This window comes from Schistocerca gregaria, chromosome 1 (genome assembly GCF_023897955.1).
Source record: "Schistocerca gregaria isolate iqSchGreg1 chromosome 1, iqSchGreg1.2, whole genome shotgun sequence".
NCBI classification, from domain to species: Eukaryota; Metazoa; Arthropoda; class Insecta; order Orthoptera; family Acrididae; genus Schistocerca; species Schistocerca gregaria.
In genome coordinates this window covers 1,067,179,914-1,067,195,507 of record NC_064920.1, presented here as the reverse complement: position 1 = coordinate 1,067,195,507, position 15,594 = coordinate 1,067,179,914, and the positions used below count along the sequence as shown (strand labels likewise).

General features: G+C 38.1%; 1 protein-coding gene across 2 annotated transcripts; it reads right to left on the bottom strand.

Annotated features, from left to right (window-relative positions):
* Nucleotides 1-3,463: 3,463 nt before the first annotated feature.
* Nucleotides 3,464-13,809, bottom strand: LOC126281450 (40S ribosomal protein S14a). 2 transcript variants are annotated; one of them, XM_049980430.1, is made up of 4 exons: nt 13,703-13,809; nt 13,304-13,474; nt 5,687-5,774; nt 3,464-3,756 (listed from the first exon to the last, which is right to left on the bottom strand). In XM_049980430.1, exons 2-4 carry the CDS (start codon nt 13,450-13,452, stop codon nt 3,538-3,540), a joined length of 456 nt encoding a protein of 151 aa, XP_049836387.1. In that variant the 5' UTR covers nt 13,453-13,474; nt 13,703-13,809; the 3' UTR covers nt 3,464-3,537. The 2 variants fall into 2 exon arrangements, with proteins under 2 accessions (XP_049836387.1, XP_049836396.1); XM_049980439.1 differs by having other exon boundaries at nt 13,635-13,742.
* Between the last annotated feature and the right edge of the window lie 1,785 nt (nt 13,810-15,594).

The window sequence follows — 15,594 nt, the reverse complement described above, 5'->3', positions numbered from 1 at the left end:
GGCATAAAGCAAAGACAATAAATATTACACTAACAAGCAGTGAGTTTTCTGAGCATAAGATTTGATCTGTGGAGTGAGGACTCGAAATAATGGCCCAGTATCAGTTAGGGTAGGCAGCAGCTGGGGTGTACAGTGTGAGAAGAGCATGAAGAAAAAGCAAAATTATTATCAATCAATGTAGAGTGCATCATGCACGCATCCATCCATCATCTTTGCTTTAACAATGGGTTAGCTGCAGACTTTGATAGAATGTCCATGATGGTATGATTGAAATCAAGTAAATTAGTTTACTACAGCCATAACATATCACAACAGTAGAAAATTTCTGTCAGACAAGGTTACAAACACCAATTTGATGACAAAGCATTTGCTGTAACCAAGGAGGCCATCCAAACATCCCAAATTGAAACTTTGAATATCACTGATGTTTCTCTTGTATCATTTGAAAATAATGCTTCCAGGTACATATACACACTTTTCCCAGATATCCTAAGTGAGAAACATTTTGTACTGTTCATTAATAATTTTGTAGGAATGACAAAATCTTAAGATGGGTGTGTGGTGGAAGAAACATTTAAAAAGTTGTTAAGTCTTGTTTTTAGTCAAAACTATTATTGTCTCTACAGCAAGTCTGAAATTCATAGTTTAATCATATCTGACCATATCTGCCTTAAATATTACCATTCACTCAAAAATTTTGTGGTTTCTCAAAATTAAACCCCCTTATGTGCCTTCAAGATGTGAACATAATGCCAATTTAACTATTACAGTTTTTCTTTTATTCAAAGTAGCAACAAACCAAATCTGAGAAAAATGAATTTCACTTGGTTTAAGCACAATGCCATCAGTCATATCTGCTACAACCTACATTAACATGTCCAGTCTAGTATCCTAGATCATTGTGGAAATATTGCCAACAGAAAAACACACAACACAAAATGCTTCTCAGGTTGTCAACCTCACCAGAACAGTGTGGACATAAGTGTTTGATCACTTTACTATCATTGCTGCATCCCAGTAGCACACGTGTAGAGAATAAGCAACCAGAAAACAACCACCCAAAACTCAAGATTTCCAGAAATTTAATCACAATTAATGAACAGATGCTGTGCAGTGTTGTCCACTGAAAATACCCCACAGTGTACTGATAAAAATGGAGCCACTGGAGGCTGCTTGGTGTTGGTGGCTTTAGTTGTTGAACCTAATTCTTCAGACCATCTCCAACAACTAAATCTCACATCCAAATGCTCTCCAGAGACAGAGATATTTAACAATATTTGGCTTAATCTTGCCACCCCCCTCCCACACTGGTTAGCTCTTTGTTTGTACACTTCAGGTATGTGTGTTAAAAATAGAGTAATTTTAAATGGATGCATTGATTTGTTAAAATATCCAGCAGTTACAGTGCTACTTGAGATTCAGGATACAATCAATAAGCTATAAATTATAGTGACCATACAGTTTGAAGCAACCTTAAAATACCGCCATACACAGTGGAACCTTGCTTTATGAACACCTCCCATAATGCGCAATTCGCGAAGCAAATTGTAAAAAATGGCTTGCTTAATAAGCGATGTTTAGCATGGTGAGTGACGAGAGAACACCTTTGCAGTGGCATATGAACTATGTCTTTAGTATGTACAGCAGTCAGGGTTTAGTGCTCTTTCTAAGACCATCTTTAGTGCAGCTTGTGATGACATTTTCCTAGATTTGAGTTCCAATAGTTTTTTGCGTTCAGATTTTAATAACCTTCACAGAAATATCCCCATGGATAAAGTGATAAGAAAAAGAAAATTACTTTAGAAATGAAACGTAAAATCACTGAAACACAAATGTGGTGCGAGCATTGCAGATTTAGCACACACATACGATTCACCAACTATTTGCACTATCCTCAAGAACAATAATAAGGAGACAGGTGCTCCGAAGGGAGTGACAAGAGTATCTAAACATTGGTTCTGGATGATGTCGAAAGTTTGCTCCTTACATGGATAAATGAAAAGTAATTGGAAGGCGACACTTAACAAGAACATCATTTGTGAGAAGGTGAGAATGATTTTAACTGACCTCGTTAAAGCAGCTCCAGGACTGTCAGCGACAGAAGAAGCGTTTGAAGGAAGTCATGGGTGGTTAGAGAAGTGTTTGAGAAGAACCAGCATCTACAGTGTTTTTTGGCACAACAAAGCAATCGGCTCCGAAACAAAGGAAGCAGAGGTCATCAACTAAGATGCTCGTAGATTCTGACAGTTATCTGCTACAACAAGTTTGTAACTGACAATATGGGTCTCTTCTGGAGAAAGATGCTGAAGCATATCTTCATAACAGCAGAGGAGAATGGAAGATCGTCTCACACTGCCATTCTGTACCAATGCAAATGTGTGTATGATTTTCTTTGAATAAATGGCATGTATAAGATATGACTTACAGTACTTTTTCTGCATGGAACGCATTATCGTATTTTACATTAATTTATATGGAATAAATTGTTTCATTTAAAGAGAGCTTCTCACTATGAGTAAGATTCTGGAACGAATTATGCTTGCCATGCAGGGTTCCACTGTACATGAAAATTTGACTCTACATTCACTGCAATGAACTGATTGGATACAAATTATCAAAGGGATAGGTGCAAAATTCAAACGTATTTCTCACATATTTAGCCGAGAAGGAAGAAAAATATATATAAATGTCTGCTTGTGTCTGTGTATGTGGGGATGGATGTGTGTGTGTGTGTGTGTGTGTGTGTGTGTGTGTGTGTGTGTGTGTGTGTGTGTGTGTGTGTGTGTGTGTGTGTGCGCGCGCGCGAGTGCGAGTATACACCTGTCCTTTTTTTCCCCTAAGGGAAGTCTTTCCGCTCCCGGGATTGGAATGACTCCTTACCCTCTCCCTTAAAACCCACATCCTTTCGTCTTTCCCTCTCCTTCCTGAAGAAGCAACCATCAGTTGCGAAAGCTAGTAATTCTGTGTGTGTGTTTGTGTGTTTTGTTAATGTGCCTGTCTGCCGGCACTTTCCCGCTTGGTAAGTCTTGGAATCTTTGTTTTTATATATATATAATGCGAGAGAGAGAGAGAAAGATTGCTTATGTAAAAAAGTTTATGTATCTGTCATCATATACTAGGTTTAAAATTTGCTTTCTTAAACATTAAATACAGGGTCATTTACAGTTCCTATTACAGGCTTATTGGATTTGTAGAGCAGACGCAGTAGACGAAATTTTGATTACGGAAACCTGCCAAGAAATTTACTAGGCCAGTCATAATTTTTGTATATACTTAAGCACACTAAAAATTCACAAAAATCATTATGCAGTAACATCTTCAACACATACTATGAAGGCAAGTAAACATTTATCAGAGTTGTGAGCTACATTTTCACTGAATAAGTCATGGTAATCCGCAGGAAACTGCACATAATATACTACTGCCTATAGAAAAATGGAGATGTAAAGCAGGCACCACAACATATGTCAAATATTTTATTTCATTGGATAGGAATATATAACAGTAGTACAAGTTCCACACAAGTATACAGTCACTTCACAACCTACGACCACGTCGTCCACCCTTCCTGCGTGTGGAATCTGAGGGAATTGGTGTCACATCTTCAATTCGCCCAATCTTCATGTTGGACCGAGCCAGAGCACGTAGGGCCGACTGCGCTCCTGGGCCAGGAGTTTTTGTCTTATTGCCACCTGTTGCACGTAACTTTATGTGCAGTGCTGTGATTCCCAATGTCTTGCATTTCTCTGCAACATCCTGTATTCCAGAGTAAAATGCATAAGAAATAGACCATATACAAAAGGTATACAATATCTTTAAGATAAGTAGGAACATTTTGTTTCACAGATTTAACAATTATACACAAAGCAAAAACACACAGCAACCCCCCCTCCCATTACATATATTTTACTCTTGACTTAGCCTACGAATTATGAACAAAATTTCCATAGGGTAAAGAAATTTGCAGTGACGTGTGCACCACCCCTCCACCCCCACCCAACCCCCCACAAACACAGGTATTAATAGGTAAATATTTGAAATTAGTTTTGTGATTAATAGCTGTGGAGAATCAGGATGAGAGTGGCGCAGCTCAAAAGGAAATACACTGCATGATAAACTGAAGATAGGCTCTAGAAAAAATGCACAATGTTCATGGATACTATGGTCCTCTAACAGTGCAGAATAAGAAACAGAACTTTAGATGCCATAAGTACACTTGCAGCGGGTTAAAAAAATTAAAATAAAAAATTACTAACTTATCTGATGCATATATACATTAAAAAGAGAATAATTTTTACTTGAGCTTTAACACCCTTTTAAGTCAAGGAGTTTCCTTAGAACATTGACAGCATTTAGAACCACCGCTGAAAATGTTAGGTTGCCATTATGGGGGTCTATGGTCTACTTTGTGCATGGCTGGAAAAGTTGCAGAAACTACCTCCTGGTTATGATGGGAAGTGGACAACTTTGATGTCCCTGAATAGACAGATCTGGAATTGGTAAAGCAAAAGTTAGACAGGATGGGACTACACTGATCATCAAAATGATATTGAGCGTCACTGTGGAAAAACCAGACTGTTCATCATATGCTTAATGCTGACATGTCCAGCCTCCTGCACAAAAGATGAACATTAGGGAACAGAAAATACATTTGAAGTGACCAAATTCTGAGTAAAAATAGTCAGAATAGTGTATGGTTGGTTGGTAGGTTTGGGGGAGGGGGAACAAACTGCTAGGTCATCAGTCCCTTGTTCCGAATAAAACAATACCACAAGGGTGAGAATAGAACAAGCAAGTTTAAGTCTCTGATATGAGAATGTCATGCTGGAAAAATGCTAGATACACAAGTGATTTTATTTTAATAGTTCTTGCATTTAAAACTGGCTAATGTGTATTTTACCACCTTGCTGCTTATTTCCTCAAGAAACAAGATTTTACAATTACTTTTGCAGTAATCGTTCCAATAACCACAAAAATGTTGCACAATTGTTAATAAAGTTTTCAGCCTTTTGTTTTTGAGTCAGGTGATAATATAATTAACTGCAAGTTATCAAAGCAAGGGCCCCTTCTGAATTCACTTCAACTGATTTAGGAAAACTCAGTAAACTAGCCTGTAGGGCTCCTCCCAAATGTAAGTGCCACTGTGTGCGCCAAGATGATTTCAAACTGCTTGTGGATCCCTTGATCAGGTATTACTTCACATGACATTTGCCTGGCCTCAAAGTCGGACCAATATCTATGGTCAGTTACACTGTCAGATATATCTGACCACCTGAAGTATTATTAAATGACAAAAGCATTCCACCAGTCCACTACTAAATATTTATAAAAGATCCGTAAAGATAATTTTACAAAGTAATATAGGACCTCAAGAGGAGAAGACACACAATATGGTTAATGTGAACAATATTCTTCTTTACATGCTAAAACTCATATTCCATCACTATCAGCACTATTCTCAGGTCTGTTGAAATTCTTTGCCATATCACAAGAGCAACATAATGCACACTTTTAGAAATTCTGTAAATGATATAACTAAACAAAAGTTTACTTACATAACAAATATGCGAGTTTCTTTCTTGAAGACAACACAAACTAATGATCATTACGACATTATATTAAACATTTGAGTAACACAACTGTACCACGTCTTTGACAATTAGGAGAAAAGAGAAGTAGGTCATACCTGAGCAGCCAACATAGCAGCGTAGGGCGACGCTTCATCTCTGTCCGCCTTAACCTTCATGCCTCCAGTAACTCTGGCAATAGTTTCCCTAGAACAGGAATGATAAGTATGAAGCAGCTGATCTATTGTAACAACATGTTCAACAATCATTGCCACTTGTTGACATTTTTGCTGTCTATATGAGAACAGTTGTTTTAAGTATCTTCTGCTATGTTTGAGTTGTACAGCACCCTAACTTAAGGAGTTTGATTTTTAATACTTCAGTCTGGATACTGCAAGTGAGCACGAGTTAAATTTGTAGAGCGTAAATAACATTTCAAAATATATTCTGCCGATGCTGACTATTTCTTTCTCATCAAATGAGTGTACAACAAAGTTTCACAAGGGAGGTCCTCAGGTATACGACTAACTTCTTGAAACCATCTATACAATGTGTTGGTTAGGGTCCCTGGCAGGCACGTTTCGTAATTACAGGATCTGAGGCCACCCAAAAATACACAAAAGTGAGTCAAATGGAAACAAATTTGTGACAACAAATCAAAATTTTACACCATCATTTTATTAGTTGGTCCGCGACTACAAACAGCATGCAGAATGGCCTGTATGTGGGAGTGCAGATGCACACATACCATCGCAGTATCAGTATAAAGATGGCAGCCCCACTTCCGACTTGCACCAGCAAAGAACAGCGTTCTGCTATTCAGTTTTTGCGTAGAAGGTGTGAAACCTATTGAAATTCATCAATGAATGAAGGTTCAGTTTGGTGATGCATGTTTGTTCACAGCAGCAAGTCTACGAATGGAGTAGGAAGTTCGCAAATGGTGTGATTTCAGTTGAAGATGCTCCTCATCTGGGTCAGGCACAACGAGTTGTGACTCCACAGAACATTGCAGCAGTTGAAGCCATAGTGAAGGAAAACTGCCGAGTTACACTGAATGACATTGCAGCATGTTTACAGATTAGTCATGGGTCAAACACACCACATTGTGTTAATGATGTGCTCCAGTTTCACAAAGTGTCTGGAAGATAGCTACAAGGCAGATGACTCCTGAAATGAGTGAACGACATGTTGATGCTTGTGAAGAACTTCTATGGCACTTTGAACGAGAAAATGGCTTCCTTGCAAAAATAGTTACTGGGGACGAAACCTGGGTTCACTCCCACCAACCAGAAACAAAAGAGCGAGCAAGGAAGGGCGCCATTCCTCATCGGCAAAGAAGTTTTGAACAGAACCATCAACAGGGAAAGTTATGCTGACTCTTTTGGGACGAAAGAGGCGTCACTTTGGAGCATTAAATGCCTAGAGGGACCACTCACCATTGCATCATACACAGATCTCCTAAAACTCATTTACAGCCGACAATCAAATCAAAGTGACGTGAATTGCTGTCATCACAGACGTGCATTTTGGGTGTCTTCCTCATCAACCATACTCACCAGATCTTGCCCCAAGTGATTCCCATATGTTTGGACCACTCAACGACGCAATAGGAGGAAAGAATTTCCGTTTTTATGAATAGGTATGCCACGCAGTGCACGAGTGGTTGCACGGACTACCAAAAGAATTTTTTTCTAAAGGAATCTCTGCACTTTGCAAGTGCTGGAGTATTTGCATTGATCATGGGGGAGATTTTGTTGAAAAGAGATACAGCTTTGTACCACTTTCGCACAATGAATAATATTGAAAAAATATTTAAGGTTTTGATTTGACTCACCCTCGAACATTAAAATAAATTCCTCAACAGCGTATTATAGAATTTAAATTATCAGAAAACATTTTCCATATTTCCTATATGAATATAAACAATGCCAGTCAATGTTTTAAATAGTTGTTGACATGTGATGTGATCGTACTGGCTAGTCTTAAGGCGCAACTTGAAATTTCGCTTAGTTCTGTGTAGTGGATGTTTGGGGGAGTGGTTTCCTTAGAGTACAGCTCTTATGGAGATCCTGAAGATTGGTATTTCAGCCTAAGGGTGTCCTACCAACCTGCACACAATTTTCATGTTTCACAGCTTACATCGAAAGGGAATGAACTGAGATGCTGAAACTTCACTAGCGAATCCCTGTCTCTGTAACTATCATGCTTTGATGAGTCTTTAATTGTCGTTTAGTATTATTGTTTTGATAGTGTTTGGACAGTCGTTTTTTCTTCCATTAGCTGTTCTAACAGCGGTGGAATAAGTTTGTTTGTCAATGTCTCGCTAGAGTGCCCTCGAGTATGGTAACACAGGTATCACCACCTAATGAGAATTTCACGAACGATTAAAGGAAAAGTACGTGAAATATGTCCCATTACTTTAGTCTCCTTGCTTGCTAACTGTGGGTAATGTGCATTATTAGCAAGTTTCTTCTGTCAGAGTATTACGCATGAGTTTAGTGACTTACTTTCTTGCGAATAGCAGCATACCAAGAGTTCGAAAACAACGCAATGTGTGTGCAATTTATGAGGTAAAACTTCTATAGCATGTAGTTAGAATGGAAGTAAAAGAACTTGCTGCACCCAGATTCAATACAAACATGAATGAAGAACAAAAAACAGTAAATCCAGACAAAGGTATAAATGCAATTTTAACAAAGCACTGTACAATGTGGCTGTTGAACTGTATCACTTAAAACGTATATTTTTGTAATACACAAGTGTAAATACAATATGGTCTGTACATTTTGCATCACGGTTGTTCATAACAACCAATCATAGAACAAGTTCCATAACATAGAAACATGACTATTTCATAACACAAACTCATGAACACCGCGGTTTGAATGCACAAAACATTAAACATCTTAAGTTCATAAATTAAAATATCAAAAACTATAAGCATGCCACAAACCTAACATGTACCATACTACAGAGCTCTACAAAACATGTATTTTAGTATGATTTGTTTGGCAAACTACCAGGAAATGTGACACAGGGATAAATAAGCTATGGTGCCTGTAGTTGAGGCAGTAACCCAACACAACAGCAGGCATTGATGCACTAACATAAAATGTTTACACGGAAGACGGCAATGTGGTAGCATCGATGCCAGAACCGGCTTTGGTTCAGTGCTGTTTTTGGTTCAGAAGACGCGGCATCTCGCGTTCCTCACTTGTTTGTTAGTTATATTACCAACTCTAGGGTGCTTGGGGAGTGACCGTGAAGAGACATGTTTCAGCAGCCCGAGTTTAGCATGTATCAAGTGAAGTTAATGGAACTTTTAGTGCTGCACAAGTCATCCCCATTTTCAAGAAGGGGTGTCGAAAAGATGTGCAGAACTATAGACCTATATCTCTAACATTGATCAGTTGTAGAAATTTGGAACACGAATTATGTTCGAGTATAATGACTTTTCTGGAGACTAGAAATCTACTCTTTAGGAATCAGCATGGGTTTCGAAAAAGACGATCATGTGAAACCCAGCTTGCACTATTCGTCCACAAGACTCAGACGGCCATAAACACGGGTTCCCAGGTAGATGCAGTGTTTCTTGACTTCGGCAAGGCGTTCAATACAGTTCCCCACAGTTGTTTAATGAACAAAGTAAGAGCATATGGACTATCAGACAAACTGTGTGATTGGATTGAGTAGTTCCTAGATAACAGAACGCAGCAAGTCATTCTCAATGGAGAGAAGTCTTCCGAAGTAAGAGTGATTTCAGGTGTGCCGCAGGGGAGTGTCTTAGAAACGTTGCTATTCACAATATACATAAATGACCTTGTGGATGACATCGGAAGTTCACTGAGGCTTTTTGCAGATGATGCTGTGATATATCAAGAGATTCTAACAAAAAAAAATAGTACTGAAATGCAGGAGGATCTGCAGCGAATTGACGCATGGTGCAAGGAATGACCATTCAATCTCAATGTATACAAGTGTAATGTGCTGCGAATACACAGAAAGAAAGATCCCTTATTTAGCTACAATATAGCGGGCCAGCAACTGGACACAGTTAATTCCATAAATTATCTGGGAGTAGGCATTAGGAATGATTTAAAATGGAATGATCATATAAAGTTGATCGTCAGTAAAGCAGATGCCAGACAGATTCATTGGAAGAATCTTAAGGAAATGCAATCCGGAAATAAAGGAAGTAGGTTGCAGTACACTTGTTCGCCCACTGCTTGAATACTGCTCACCAGTGTGGGATCCGTACCAGATAGAGTTGATAGAAGAGAGAGAGAAGATCCAAGGGAGGGCAGTGCAATTCGTTACAGGATCATTTAGTAATCGCGAAAGTGTTATGAAAGACTCTGCAGGAGAGAGGCTCAGTAGCTCGGTACAGGCTTTTGTTGAAGTTTCAAGAACATACCTTCAGCGAAGAGTCAAGCAGTATATTGCTCCCTCCTACGTATATCTCGCGAAGAGACCATGAGGCTAAAATCAGAGAGACTAGAGCCCACACAGAGGCATACCGACAATCCTTTCCACAAAGAATATGAGACCGGAATGGAAGGGAGAACCAATAGAGGTACTCAAGGTACCCTCCACCACACACTATCAGGTGGCTTGCGGTGTATGGATGTAGATGTAGATTCATTAAGTTATCTACCTTTCACATGTAGCAACATATGACGTAACAGGTATTTAACACAAATTCATAGCGACTCCCATTTTTCATCACAAACTTTAAGAGAATGTCTTGCAAAGGTTACCTAGCATTGAATTTTATGAAGCTGATGAATTAAGCTGTATGATTTGATTCTCACGAATCACGATACTCAGTTATACAATGGGCTATAATAACTGTCAGTTAATTAACACAATTGCATACACTCACACAGAATAGTTTGTCATCTGTGTTCCTTGTTCTTGTCCAAGGATGCCCAAGTACTGAATGCACGTAACTGCTCCCAAGTCAGATCTTAAAAATTAAGGTAGAGCATATTAAATGTTTGTTAACCCTGTCACTGCTTCAAACATATAAATGTCCTGTCCCACAGGTGCTGAAGACATGTATACATGTGGCACTTGGGTTTTCTTACAGTACTTTTGATGCCTGTATTCATCCTGAGCTGCCAACCTCTCACTGCTGCAGTGAGTTACTTCCATATCTTCTATGAGGAATAATGAATAGAAATTCAGTCCTTCACCAAATGAATGTATGTGTGCAAAAATCAAATTTTTCAAGCAAATAGTTTTTATAAAAAATCAGTATTTCATAGTGGCCAGAATGCTGTCCCTCAGCACAAAATGTAGAAAGCACCTCTGTAGCAACAAAAGGGCTAAGAACTATCACTGCAGACTTTTTGCAAGCACTGGGAAAGAAATTTAATCAACATGAAACAATTGCAATGCACATTCAAAAGACACAGGCCAATTTACAGGAGAAAACCATGTGTAAAAAATTTAAGATGTAAACAGCGAAAGATGTCTACAACATAATCAAAAACAGGAAACGATTTTATGCATTCAGTTTGTCAACTATGTTGTAATCAGCCAAAACTAGTTATAGTGGTGTGCAGGTAAAAAAAATGGCAGCACGATGCATTTCGTGCAGAGACTAAGAATACCTTGCCTCCTTCCCATGCCCTATGTGCCAGTTCTTACCTACCCTGACAACTGGTAATGATGGGGCAAGAGCCACTGTTTCTGCTTCTGACTATACAGGAAAATCAGTGTGCTTGGCAACAATCACTAACGTCTTAACATGGAAATAGTGTTTGCTTCATGCCACCTGTAATAAACACTGTGTGGCTAAGTAATCCCCACAATATTGAAAGCAAAAAATTATGTGCACCCCAAAATGCAAGCTAAAGACAGATGCAGTAGAACAACACTATTGGCTGGAGGGACATGTGGTGCACTGTTCCTTGCCAATGTGTCTCGCCACCCACCTTCTTACATACGTACCAGTATCACTGTTTGTTAACATGGATTACCAGCCACAAACCAATCATAAGAAAGAAGACCACGACAGAAAGCTAGGTACACCAAATTTAAGGGTTAATAGTTTCTCTCCCTCACTGCTTTGTACAAACAGAAATCACCTGTCACTTTTACTGAACTCATCTACTTGCTGACTGTAATTCTGCACTCAAGTAATACCAATTAGGGTAACAATTATGTACTGGATTCCCCTTACATTTTTCAATAAGTTGCAGAGGAGAATGTAAATATTAGGCTTTGCCGTCAGTCAATTTGTTACCACAATAATATTATCCACTTTCACATTCGTTGGCTTTACCAATTCACAACCAAATTGTCACCTTCCAACATAACCTAGATCTCGTGCTGCACTACAGATCAGAGATCAGCCTGTTACCACTAATAGAATTATGGGTGAGGGGTCCAAAACATAACTTTAACCCACCCATGATTAGTCCCTTGCCCACTGTCAATAACCTGTAAATACAGTTTCTGAGAAACTAGCTTCTGTATTAATAGAATTAATTAAATCCACATTCAGGAAATGGCCAAAGCCATATACTGTGAATTGACTGCAGTATACCATTCACTTGATTATAAATATAAAACTAGCATATTTTCACAAGTACTATCAGCACTACTCAAGTCCATGAAGTATGTCATTAGACTGAAGACTTATGTATCTGCAACTTCTCTTTTTCATTGTGAGTGCAGAGTTTCAGCATTAGCAATACTTCAGTTTTCTTTCCCTGCTTTTGCTCATATAATAGCCTGTAGTGTACTGCTGACCATACTTCATACACTCCATATGTTGTTATCACTTTGCACTCACTCAAAGATTATGAATAAAAACAGTTTATACAAGGTTACACCCGACAAGGCAATATGAAGTCTGAAAAACAGTGGAACAGTGTCACGTTTACACTAAGAGATCCATAGATAACAATGTCTCCCTTTCCACAATAATCTGATGCATATTACAACGCCTATATACACTATGAAAAACACAGGTGAGAAAGTTTATCTATCATCAGATTTCATGCGCTGTGGGAAAATGCACATGAAACTTGACATTACAGTGCCAACAGGGTACGGCCTGCAGGGACCACCTCACATTTGAGCCTTCCTTCAACTGCATTTGTAGGACCTTCATCTAAAAGACAATGTAACAAGGTGAGTGCAGACATCACAAGAGAAGGAAAACGGGTATGGCAAATGAAACAGAAGCTGATGTAACGCCTACTCAAAAATAGACAGTTACTAATGTTTCATAGACAGAACAATTTAGGCCTAATAACTTCAATTGCTTCAAGTCTCAAAAAATAAAGTTTCAAAATAATGAATGTCTTAATAATTGGAATTATTAGTGTCTTCTATAAGTAGAAAGAGAAAGATGCCACTCTGGTCCAAAAAGTTTATAAATATACCACTTTAACTACGACATATTAGTAATAGGTCTAAGTGTTTCTAACATACAGAGATCGTACAAGAAAAATCACTGAACTGTGATACCCAGTAGTTCCAACGTATTGAAGCAAGTTTACCTATTATTACTACTGAGCAGTTATACAAACCACCCACTCGTCACTGGCACGATAATTCAATCGAATGAGCGACGTGTGTACAGATTCATAGCCAAGTGACACAAATTAACACAGTGATATAGGCTAAGCATAAACGCATAGAAAAATTTAAGCGTGCACAATGGCCTAAAATCTATCCAACACGAATTTTCAGAATTAATGCCTTTGTAAGACAATACATACCTTCCTGATAAGTCGGTAACATGGACGAAAGTGTCGTTGAAACTGGCAAAAATGTGGGCAACGCCAAACACCACTTCTCCTTCTCTCACTTGAGGTCCTAGAGAGACCTGCACCTGCTCCTGCTGAGTTTTTCCTTTCCGTGGCGCCATTATTTAACTTCCACTGTGTGAACTGAAACAAAGAATCCGATAAAAATCCTCAGACGGTAAAGTTTAACCTATGCAACTAACAAAGTAGCAGGCATGGCATACGACACTCGGAAAGTAATCTCATGTCATCCAAACAAGGAACGCAAGGAACAATTCGCATTCACATGCTGAACAGTACTCACTATGTATCAGTCTAATTACAATTTGCAATAATACATTGATCAGTAACACAACACCACAGGAGCCTCACCTCACAAATTCAACACGAAGCGCAGCATCAATCGTAAAGGAAATACAAGAGCGGTACACGCTACACTTTGGTTGGTCAAAGATACAGTTTCCGGCAGATGGGAAAACGTCTGCTATTTGACGTGGTACGTGCATTGTGCCAAGAGATGTCGTCCTAGTTAACGGCGCGCTTAATGAAATATTGTAAACACCACTTAATCCTCCAGTGCAGAGCACAAATAAAGTTTACAGACACGTGCGAGAAAATACACAAATTTCAAAAACCAGTGTAAATCTTTCAAAGAACGGGAACAACTTGGTTATTTAATATATTGTATGACGTGCCTTTTGTGTTTCGTATTTTCCGTTTTGCACATAACTATTATTTTTGTGTGAATCAGCAAAATAAAAATGTGTTTGGAATAGTTTCATGCTCTGTTCACATAAAACACATCTGTGAACGTTCACATCTCTGTATGAATGGCTTAAATTTTTCCTTGTATTGAGACAGCTCACAGGTCTTATATCACTGCAGGATTATCATTGAATGAATAACTTACTAATACTAACTGCATGAATGTAATCTTCTCGGTAGCAGTCTGCAAAAAGAACCAGTTTTCTGGAACAACTGAATTTCAATTAAATGATGCATTAAGTAGCACATCAGGTTTCACTTTGCCAGCAAACCAACGTGAAAAATATTAAACTGATGCAGTATATACACAAAATCTGGCACACTGAAATGGTTCAATTGTATATGTATTGCCCTTTTGATAGATACACCTATGAATCACATATACGCTATGTATTACTTTTCATACAACACATCCACGTACGCCTATTATTCTTTCGTTTTCAGTTTCTGGCTCAATAAACTCAGTACTTACGATTAAAGTTAAATAACATCGCTTTCAACAGGAGAAAAATTGACGTAGGTAACTAAGAAGGGTGCTCAGATTCATAGGCACATCATTGTAAAATTAGATTCCTTTAGCTTGCCTTCTAAAGGTAATGTACAATACTAACATGACATACCGTGCCGTAGAATCAGTTTGGTAGGTCTTACATACCTATTGTCTATGATAATAGGTGGCTGGTAGCCCACCTTTATTCAAAGCACTATTATTAATACGATTAACAAAGATCTGAACCTACTGGTTTTTTAGATTCACGTAAAGTAATGCCTATTACAGCTTAATATGTCACGGAAAATTAGACAAAACCATTTAAACTTCAGTTGGAACGATATAAATAATTAAAAACTCAGAAAAAATGAACTTAAAGCTACTTGAACATGTTTTATTGGTGTTGCGTGCACCTAAACATTTCACTGTGTGTCTTAGCATCATTAAAGCACTTTCCAGTCTGATTAACTGCTCCTAGGAAGGTTCTTTCACGTGATATGTGATTGTGTTACTTGTCATAAAACAGATTATTACTATCCATTGTTATGCTTTCTCGCATGCTGTCGTCCTACTTAAGCAAACAGGATTACACAAAACAATATTTCAACAAGTGGTTATCTATTTTATATGACAGGTACTGTGAAAGTATAGTATTTGAGAGGATTGTGGATTTGATTTGCTGTTTGTTTAGATACAGTAAACAATACTATAATTACCATTTTCGCTATGTTACAAAACACAAATATATACCATGCAATCTTTGTACTATGATGGGAAATTATCTCTTAATAAATCATAGACAACTTTTTGGACAATTCTCATCGTATATTTCTCAATTATTCATTAATCCTCCTCCAAAGGAAAACTACTGTATTTAGTAAATTAATTTAAAATTTACACAGTCAAATAACTGTTTACCATGCCCCATATTTCGTTTAGACATACGAAATAAACGTAATTAGATGTTTAAAATTATAAAATTAATATTTTATTTTGATTATACGTGCCT

Bases quoted from the DNA above. Each gene is read 5' to 3' on its own strand.
- LOC126281450 (XM_049980430.1), bottom strand. From the start codon at position 13,452: ATGGCGCCACGGAAAGGAAAAACTCAGCAGGAGCAGGTGCAGGTCTCT. The intron at 5,775-13,303 runs GTATGTATTGTC...TTCCTGTTCTAG, and splicing joins GTTACCGACTTATCAGGAAG to GGAAACTATTGCCAGAGTTA. The intron at 3,757-5,686 runs GTATGACCTACT...TCTGGAATACAG, and splicing joins CTGCTATGTTGGCTGCTCAG to GATGTTGCAGAGAAATGCAA.